The 10,737-nt window shown below is 36.9% G+C and overlaps 1 protein-coding gene and 1 pseudogene across 7 annotated transcripts in view; both read right to left on the minus strand.

Moving 5' to 3' along the window:
• Positions 1-10,737, minus strand: part of ACACA (acetyl-CoA carboxylase alpha) — a 244,968-nt gene that overhangs the window by 111,372 nt on the left and 122,859 nt on the right. For 6 of the 7 annotated variants that reach the window (XM_025041628.1, XM_025041627.1, XM_025041631.1 and 3 more), the window contains one exon: positions 2,529-2,552. The exons of the other annotated variant lie outside the window; for it this stretch is intronic. In XM_025041628.1, the coding sequence (XP_024897396.1) occupies positions 2,529-2,552 (24 nt within the window). The remainder of the gene's footprint in view (positions 1-2,528; positions 2,553-10,737) is intronic. 7 annotated transcript variants of the gene reach the window in all.
• LOC112473430 lies at positions 8,059-8,190 on the minus strand (annotated as a pseudogene).

Consider the following 10,737-nt stretch of genomic DNA (forward strand, 5'->3'; position numbering starts at 1 on the left):
AAGCCAGGAGGAAACTCTGAAGTAGGGTCAGGTTGCAGAGCAGATTTGGTTTTTTACCCACAATGGATAAGGCTGTCTTGCTAGAATCACATTAACCCTTTCATTTGAAATCACCTCCCATCCTGTGCACACACACACACAAAGCATATTTTTACCACTCTCAAATTTCTCCAAATAAAAATATAAGGACTGTCAGGAATTTCATGGCAGTTTTAAATAATATCACAACATTATGGCATATCTAAGGAATGAGTAGCACATGGGGTTAAAAACCATCCTGCATCTTCCCCTTCCCTAAAACATTCCCCATTTTAAGGAAGTAAGCAAGCCAATGAGTTGTAACTAGGCAACACTTAAGGCATTTTTCTCTAGGAACTGAAATAGATTAAGTATTCAGATAGATATATGCATGTACAACAACTCTAAGTCACTTGGAATGGTTTAGTAAATCATTATAAAAACATTATTTATCATACAGAAACGAGTCACAGTCTATAAAGGGAACTTTGCTGAGGTATTTACTTTTGTCTTTAATGGGCTGATAGAGATAGCAGTTATAAGGCTTTAGCTCCTTCCTTTTTGAGAGACATTTCAACCCCAAATTGCAAAATTGCCATTTTATATTTAAACACTTCTATCCCAAAGTAAACATATCTTCACCAAAAGCCCATTAATATATCCCATCAAGATACAAAAGGGCAGAGCATAGGTCTTACAGTATGTGTAAGCATGACAAACAGGTGCTAAATGGAGATGCTTGAAAAGAACTGAACTGATTTGTTCAATCCAAAACCATAATGAATTTGTATATTCCTTTATGCACTTCAGTAGTATGTGCTGATAAATAATACTGTAAAGTGTTTCTGAATGCCCAGTCAATCAAGACAGATTGTTAGGAAGGACCACGCTAAAGGATGCCTCCACGACTTGCCTGACATGTTACTGGCATACTGATCTGAAGCAAGTTCAGAGCAAGGCAATAGCACCTGAACTTTGGGGAGCTGCTCCAAAATCTCCTTAAGTGCACCACCTGCAGAGTTGCAAGGGGAAGACAGCCAGCAATGTAGACTTAAGATCTGGGTACATACTGCACTCTACTGCAAATTATAATTATAAAGGCAATGGAATTTTTTATAGGATGGAAGTGCTGCTCACACAGACTATAGAGACTGACACTCCAGGTTTTTATTCCTTCTGCAAACAATGACTGTGAAAAAGGTACTTCATCTTTTGACAGTACTGGGGAATAGAAAGGCAGAGTGGGAGAGGAAACCATTGATATCATGAATGAAACAAACAAATGAAACACACATCAAGCAAGGCTTATACATGGTGCTCACTAGAAACTGGGATTCAGAGCTGTATGAAGTCAGAAATGCTATCATCCTCTTTTCTAGGATCACCAAATATATTTACTAAAGCAGCAAGTTTGTGAGGCATTATATCTTTTCTCCCTGCCCAGTATTAGACAGGAAAGATAAAAGGGTTCCAGATAACACTTAAAGGGGACTCCCTCTAAATAACCTGACAGTGTTTATGGCAAACATGGGGTTAAATATCTCTTTCACTCAACTGAACCCCATGGGAAATATTCACTATTCGGTTTCCCCCTATACTATGTCCATGGACCAGAACAGCTAAAAGCAGGCAGGAATGAACCAAGCCCGCTCTCTAAGGGTAGGCAAGACGACCCAACGAAGCACTCCCTTTCCTCTCCCCGTCCAAACTGGACTCTAAAAGCTATAATCAGTTTTGATTAATTAATATTTAAAGGGAGAGGGGCAAAATAAATATAAGCCTATAAATATTTCTGTGTATAATTGATCATGCACAAAAGAGCTCACCACTGACTTATTATTGCTTTAGCATTGTGTGGATTCAATCCCAATCAGAACTGCTATCCTCTCAAACTTGCATTGTTGCCTTGCTTGGCTCAGGAGCAGGAAGAACTCAGAATACTAAAACATCCCTTGTGTTATACTGGCCTGGAAACCTCTTCCCAGGGTACACAAATCATATCATTGACTTTCATATCATTATAACACTTCAACACTTTAGAATAACTAACAAACTGATAAAACATGAGATCAGCTATTTCTGCATTTGCATTCCTCTAAAAGCGGCAGCAAATTAGAAAACTAAAAATTGAAAAAAATTATGAACAATTTTCCGGGATAGAAGTAACCTTAAGGGTTCCTTCTCTGAAAGCCCCAAACTAGACGGATAACTTAGCAAAAAAGATGTTTACAGCAAAGCTGAATAACTCCCCTATCATATACAGGTAGATAGGAGCTTTTCCATACTGAGGCTTTTCAAGTATTGCTTTTTGAATAGCTGAAGAAAAGCTGAAGACATGTTTTCCAAACAGAAAAGAATAAATTAGTACATCTAAAGGGGAGCTCAGGACTCCCTAGCAGAAGATAACATATTAGTTTGTCAAGTGTAGTGCTATTTTTTTCCTGATTTCACTATTCTAAGTTACAAAAAAAGGTACTTTTAATTGGAAAAAAAAACTAAACATACGGTACCTGTTTAGCGTGGGGATGTTCCCTCTGTAATTAAACAACCACAGTTAGTTACTGATTGATAGGTTAGTAAAAGCCATAATAAAAGAATTGTCAGAGCAGAAACAGACCAGTTGTAAGGAGCTCCATTTTGGTAGTTCTGGCATTCAGCAGACAAAATTAAGTGCTCATTACCCTTCAACCTCCAAGGTGCCTCCAAAGAGGCATGCCTCCTGACCTACCTCACCACAGCAGCTGTTGATGTAAAGGGTCAAAATATGTTTACCATAAATTTTTTATAGCTCTATTACAAATAATAATAATGATGATGCAGAGTAGTGATAAAACACAGGCTTATGAAAATTAATTTAAGCTATATGATATAGTATTTTAAGCTTCAATATGAAATGTAATTCATGACAAATTCTTAGAGAATCTTCTTTCTTACTTCTATTTTGCTAAAACTGTAATAAGGAGGTCCAGATGAGTTGATGCTATAGCCCCTCGCACTTAACTGCTTTGTAGGATATATGATAAACCTATAAACTTCCCTCCCAAGAAAATAAGCCAGTGGGTTCCCAGCTGCCTTTTCTAAGTCTCTCTAACCATGCTCTTCTCTTCCTCCCATAAACTTGGTGGGGTAGTCGTGTTGGTGGTGATGGAGGAGGAGGAGGAGGAGGAGGAGGAGGAAGAGAAAGGGGGAGTACTATGCAGTATAGGAGCTTAGAAGAACTGAATATCATGCAGGAATGTAATGATAAATGATTCTATGACTAGAGTGGTATGTTAAAATTAATTAATTAACACTTTTTAAATTAAATGAAAACAGGGTAATAGTGACTTTTTAAAATTGCTATAAGGTTAAAAACTCTAGGCCTCTCATAAATAAAACCTTACCCAAATTTGGCTAGCCTTAGATTATTTTCCTGATAAAGAATGTGCCAAAATCATCAAAGAAAGACTAGGGTAATTATGAAAACTGCAAAGCAAGTCTCTTGTATTCTCTATGGTCTTTGTCACCAACTCGTTTTTTTTTTTTTTTTCTTAATTTGATGTCAATCATTTCCTCAACTGAAAAAAAAACAAATAAAACTACTTATTTTCAATTTTAAAAGGACAAAGTTATACTTACCACCCACAATTTAGGAGTACTATAAGAGAGTTGATTGGTTGATATCTTAACCTTCTAACATTCTTTTATCAGCATTTAATCATTGTTGGGGTTTCCTGGCACACAGAGGACTTAATGGGCAGAACATAGTGGGTGGTGCTGATGATATGTGGGAAGGAGGAGAGAGGGAGGAAAATGATGCACTTTCCATGGCAGTGAAAGGAGCAGAATAGACTGAGCTGGCCATATAAATAAAAAGCTGTGACATATCACTGCACACAAACTGTATACCTCGTGTGATTTGTGAGTAGCAATGCTCTCTGCATCAAACCTGTATCACAGAGTGAATTCATAAGGCAGCGGGAGCAACCTCCAAGAGCAAAAACCTGCTCCTTTGCTGTTTGGATTCTTTGATCTTCTCACTCAGGAGAACAGGTTTCATTTTACAAGAGAGCCTTAGTTATAATGCACTGGGCCCTCATCAACAAATAAAAAGTATGCACAGGTTCTAGAGCAGATGGAGGAGAAACTAAGAAAACTAAATGTAGATGCTGATGAGAATATAGAAACATCTTCCTTTAAGATATAAAGGCTTCTAAAGAAAGGGGTCACATGTACAGTCCCTTACCATGAACCTCAGTTCAGAGAATAACCCCACAACCAAAATAATCTCAGTCTCCATCTATCCAGGTTTCTAGAATTTAGAAACCAGTATAATCTCTCTCAACTGTTAACCAATTTCTTAAACTAATAAAATGGTCTCATTGCTTGTGTAGCTATGCTCAAATCCCGTAGGGAGTCTTCACAGGATGAGGGCCACATTTTCAGTAGAAAAGGTCCTGAATTGAAAAGAACATCACCAATAAAAAGCCAGCCCTTCTCCATTAGCAATTCTCAACTTCTCATAGGGAGCCCCCTGCTGATTTGTTATAGAAATTGTGCACCATCTACACAGTATGGGGTAAGAACAAAAACTCCCAATATCTCCAGTTTTTAAAGGAATGGCCCCAAATCAATCATATAAAAGGTAAATTTAGAGGCAGCTTTTCCTTTTTGGTACAATAAGAATCCGTAGGCTATAGGGAAGATGAGCAGGGAAAGAAGGATAAATTCTCTATTACCAGGTAAATACTTAGCTATGTCCATAATGATCATTTATATATTTTGTCACTCTATACAGGGGCTATTTGATCAATTTAAGAATATGAGCAATGTGGCATACCACACACTACTGTGATACACTAAAAAGTTAGAGCCATGATCTGCCCAAAAATAAACAACCAAGGAAGAGTTTGTATATGAGTAGATATTCCATTCATGTAACTAAAAATAAAATCAAATCTACCACATTCCACTGCATAACCATCATGCAAAAATAGTCAAATTGCTCAATTTCTGATAAGGCAATCAACTGCATTTTCAAATACATAAATGGGAAATGAATTCACTTCTCATAGACATTTGCTGTTAAGGCTATTGAAAGCACTTATGAATCTTCATTCACAATGTTTTGATAAATATTGGAATCATTTTCCTTCCAGTAGATTACCTCCATTTTACAGATGTGATAACTGAGAAACCAAGTGGGATGCTTTCCAAGGACACTGTTCAATATGGTGTCATAAACCAGAATCAGACCTGGCAATTTCTCATCTCGGTTTCTGAGACCAGCATTCCACATCAATACAGAATAAATTTAAAGAAAGACAAGAGAAATCCTTTGAATTCTGAGATTCTTGGCATTAAGTCACCTCTGATTTTATTGATCTGCCTGCCTAGAATGGCTGGAGAGCCTGCTTCAATATGAATGCAAAGTCAGAGTTGCTGCCTGCTAGCTGAACCTTCTTTATTTAAGGAACACTGACTTCTCTGGCAGTCGCAAGTCTCTGAGCCTTTTACCATCCCTTCCAGCTGAATTTCATTTTGCTTGAATCTAGCTGGCCCTACATAAATCTTTTATCATATAACAATGCTCTCAATTCTTTTGCCTTCTAACTTGAAGAAAAAAAAAAGACCCTATATGAAAATGATGGTGATGCATGCAAACAAGCAGTGGTTACATCAAGCTGTGACTGAGAGCCATATAGGGCAAATCTTTTGAAATCAGGCAGCAAAGCAGAATCAGAAGAGGTCGGCTGAATAACCTACTAGTAGTCGCTAACAGCAGTACCATAGGAGAAAGAGCAATTTGACTGGCTGTGACCAGTGGTGGTCTCCTTGCGTGACTATATTTCTGTAGGAGAATCCAAATCAAGAGTTGTAAAACACATCTGAACTATGTATTTCTACTGGCATCTCTCCCACCACCTCCTTGCAGTTCAGATGTCCTGATTCCACTGTGGAGCTTTAGTTTACAATAAAATGATCATTGATTCATTCATTTGCAGCCCATTTAGAGCCCCTTCTTTGCTCTGCTGGAAGATTTTGCTCTTTCTGAAATGAGTATGCCAACAGCTACAGCATATTACTGTTGCCTGCTGTATAATTAGCTACAAGCCCACAGCACAAAACTATAGGGATTTACAGGTGCCCTGGATTCTGCTTTTCCTTCCCCCTGGGATCAGCTACTCTTCCTTGACAAGAAGGGACGTTGGGCTACCCTAATGATATATTGAGAGTTTAAACTCGACTCTCCAATCTTAAAAGTCTAGAATGCCAAAATAACACAGCAGAGACTAGAAGCTGGGCCATGGATACAGGAAAGTACTTTGGTAAGCACTTAAACCTGCTGAGAATCTTTTCTTCTCCCTGATGCTTGCATCTTATCAGTATACTACCCTGAATGAAGGAAGCTAGCACTATTAGGATTTTATTTATTTATAGCTCATTCTGGCCCACTAACTACAACCAAGTGCTCCTGCTGCTAAAAAATGCTACAAGTTGGGTGACTTTTGACTGTCTCAGTACTATCCAAAGAAGGATCTAATTCTCTAGGAGTCAAAGATTATCAGAATTCTCAAGAATGGCAGCAGGGCGCTGACTAGTTACTTGGAACACTTCTGATTTCTAAACTCCCTCACAACCTTCTTCATAAAAAGAAGGTCCACAGGCCACCCACTACAGCTATGAAGCCTAAACTCGGTCATGACCAAAACCTGTACTATCAAGGGAAAACACAGCCGACCTCTTCTGGATGTGAGACATGGAAAAAGGGAAGTGCTTGAATTAAAACATAACAAAGAAGATCAAATTCACCAAGGAGGAAATAGCAGAGAAGGTGCAATATGATTCGACTTAACTAAAGCATGGATTTCCACCTAAGAAAATAGGTGGAAATAAACACCAATAGGTCCTCACCCATTACATATGTATAGAAACATACAACAAAATATACTTCCATCTCCTGCGTCAATTTTGATGCTTCTTATTTGAATCATAAAGTTTTTAAACAATGAACTATGTTCACTAATGTGTATTACTCATGAAAATCATTTGGGTTTTTTCTTTTTTACTTTGTCATTTGGAGTTTTAAATTTCACACTCCCAGACTGTCATAATATGCACAGCCATATGCATAGCCAGAGTTTATGGGATTATATACTTTATGTGTTTTTATAAATATAGCTATATATTAGAAGATTAAATACATAGGCTGACTAAAGAACTTATGTTTCCAGACTATTCTGAGTTACTTTAATGTGCCCAAAGCTAAGTGAAATCCTGAATGTCAAATGACTTGATGACTGTCAAGAACAAAGACATTCAAGACAATACTTTTGTGTAACAAACTTTTCCATCACTAGCTAGCACCAGCGAATGATAAACTAGGGTTTCAGAATGGGAAAAAAAGACACACACACACACACCCCTCAGGCTCTAAACTCTGAGCCTTACTGGAGGAAGAGAGAGAAAAAGGAATGCTGAATGATGTAGTCTGAGTTCCAGGATTAATCCATGTAAAATACTAGTGGAACTCACTAACGAGCTGGGCTGATGGAATCTTCTACAAGAGAATTAAGTCCTAAAAGTCTGGATCATAATAAAGTGTTCTCTTAGTGCAGACCATCTGTCCAGACCATTCCTGCACCAAGAAAATGACTGAAGAAACTCATTCACTTCTCTAGAAACCATTCGCTAACTGGCTACAAGTCACCTTAAAAAAAAAAAAAAAACAACAGCAAAACTCCCCTTTCCTCAAAAATATTCACATACAGTAGGACATAGCCTTTACATGCTAAGGAAGGAAACACACACACACACACACACACACACTTGTCACATATATAGGTTTCCTATTATGCTTAAGTCAGGAAAATCTCTGTAGCTGCTGCTATTGAAATGAAGATTTACAAAGAAAAGGATATATTTACACCAGGCACTTCCCTGAGTAAAGATCTAATAACTGAATCCTCTGGTGAATAAGACCTGGGAATGCCAAATAACTTATAACTACAGTTCCCAGAAAAAACTTGAGAGTCTTGGGTAGAAGATCAAGAAGATAACATACCTTGACTGAAGCCTACCAAGCAAGAAGAATGATGCAGAAAGTCATTGAGATTAGAAATACTTTTCAATTAGCAATAATTGCACTTCAGATAAATCTCATTGGTGACAATACTGCCACTGAGGAAAGCTTGAGAATAGAAATAAACTGTTTAGTCATTTGCTTTTTTTTTTCAATATTGAGAGGCATATTAGAAAAAATAGTCGAATTGTACTGAAACAGAGTAACTAAATGTCAAGTAAAAGCTGCAGTCAAGCAAAATGAATAAGCGCTAGAGATCTGTTGTAAAACACTATACCTAAAGTCACGATATTAAACACTTAAAATTTTGCTAAGAGGGTGGATCTTGTGTTATGTGTTCTTTCCACAGTAAAATAAAAAACTTTAAAAGTTTAAAATTTAAAAAATTTCAAGCAGTACAACATTCTATGATGAATTAAAAAAAATAAAAAGGCATCAAACATTTTGGTTATGTACTAACTGCCCAAATGTGCTTCAAAAAAAAAAAAGTGTCTTCTCCCTTCCTAGAGACTGCTCCACTTATCTGCAATGGAAATTACTTGTGTTTTGTCTGCTTCTCTAAAAATCAAAACATGTCCTAATGAGACAGAGATCTTCAACCCAAATAGTATCTAAGACATTTTCCTGAAAAAATACTCTGCTGTTGTCAGTTTGCAGAGAGAGAGAGCGCTATGTTTCATCTTAACCCATGAAGGATAAATTAAGCTGCAGGGATAGAATTCTACCAGGTAACCCCATACACAACAGAAGACTGTAGTCTTGCTTGGATAATATACCTTAGAAAGATACTTATTTTTAAGGACTTGTTGGACACATTTAGTCTACTACAAATGAATGCTTGGCTAGATATGTGAAGATCAAGTGCCAAGAAAGAAAATGGAAAAAATTGGTTAAAGAATGTATCTGTTTTCACCCCCAAGAATTTTTGGTTTGTTAACTCCAATTGGGAAATATATTATAAAATTCTGTTTTGCATTGATAAGTAAAATATATATAATCATGCCTATTCTCTGTCTTCACTGAATAATTTTTAAACATACATAAAACAATATAGCTGAATATGTACAGTATCAGATATGGATAACTCCTGTTAACTACTAAGAACAAGCCACATAAAAATAGGAATTGTTTTTTTAATCCCTCTTAGAGGCAGTACCATTAACATAAAACAAAGAGGACTCAGCATGATACCCCTAATTAATTTTTGGTCTAGAGCTGAGGTGTCCATGTGGCTAGGAAGGCTTGAAATATGGCTAGTCTGTATTGAGACATGCTCTAAGTGTAAACTATACTCTAAATTCCAAAGACTTAGTATGAAGAATGAAAGCTACCTCATTAATAATTTTTATTACATATTAAAATGATATTTTAGACATAATGGGTCAAAGTGATGTTAAAAGTAATTTTACCTATTCCTTACTACTCTTTTAAATGTGGCCAATAGAAAATTTAAAATTATATATGTGGCTTGCATTATACAGTAGTCTCCCCTTGTCTGTGGTTTTGCTTTCAGTTGCCCAGTCAACCAAGGTCTGAATACATTAAATGAAAAATACCAGAAATGAACAATTCCTAAGTTTTAAATTGTGTGCCATTCTGAGTACCTCACTTCATCTTACCACACTGGCATCATATCATCTCATATCAAAATGGTGAATACAATAAGATATTTTGAGAGACCACATTCACACAACTTTTATTATAGTATGTTACAACTATCTTATTCTTGTTGTTAACCTCTTACTGTGCCTAATTTATAAATTAAATTTTATCATAGGTATGTATGTGTAGGAAAAACAGTATATATAGAGTTTGGTACTGTGCATGATTTCAGGCACCCACTGGGAGTCTTAGAACGTATCCTATGTGGATAAGGGGGAGACTACTGTATTTCCACTGGACAGTGCTGGTGTAGCAGTAGTGATTCTCAGTTGTAGTTGTTCAGAGATTTTCAAAAAGTGGTCCCCTGGTCTCTGGTTCAAAACAAATCAGTATCTTGGGACCCCAATATGTGTATTTTTACAACACTTCCTAGATGATTCTGAGACTCATTAATCCAGAGGTTAGTGAAATAATTGTGTCCTTAAGCCTTACAAGACTAAGAGTGGAATGGACACTGGTAGATAGTTTCCTGTAACTTATTTCTGTAGAATAAGAAAGATGCTTATTGCCTGCTGTTCAAAACAGTAAAAAAATAATAAAAGTACTGAAGTTAGAAAAGAAAGTGGGAACTTAAAACTAGCTAAAACTGAGACCCTACAATTCTTTTATAAGGCGAACAGGCTTATTATATAATAAAGAATTTGACTAGCCTTTGTCCCTGTCCTGAGAGAGAGACTCTAAATCCCTGGAATTTCTCAAGTAATAGAAGTGTCTTCATTATTCATGAGCCTCTTGGATCACACCTGAATTTATGCTGAAAGATGAGATAACTCAGAACAGGGGGTGCTCACTAGAAAGACCAACTATGTGATTAGAGAGTTGGGGGCTTGGAGGCAGCTGGACCTCTGGGGAGGGGAGAGGGACTGGAGACTGAGTTTAATCATGTGGCCTATGATTCGATCAACCATGCTGTTATAATGAAACCCTGATAAAAATTCTGGACACTGAAGCTCAATGGAACTTCTTGGTTGGTGAACACAATGATATGATCGGAA

The sequence above is a fragment of the Pteropus alecto genome, unplaced genomic scaffold (assembly GCF_000325575.1).
Source record: "Pteropus alecto unplaced genomic scaffold, ASM32557v1 scaffold98, whole genome shotgun sequence".
Taxonomy (NCBI): Eukaryota; Metazoa; Chordata; class Mammalia; order Chiroptera; family Pteropodidae; genus Pteropus; species Pteropus alecto.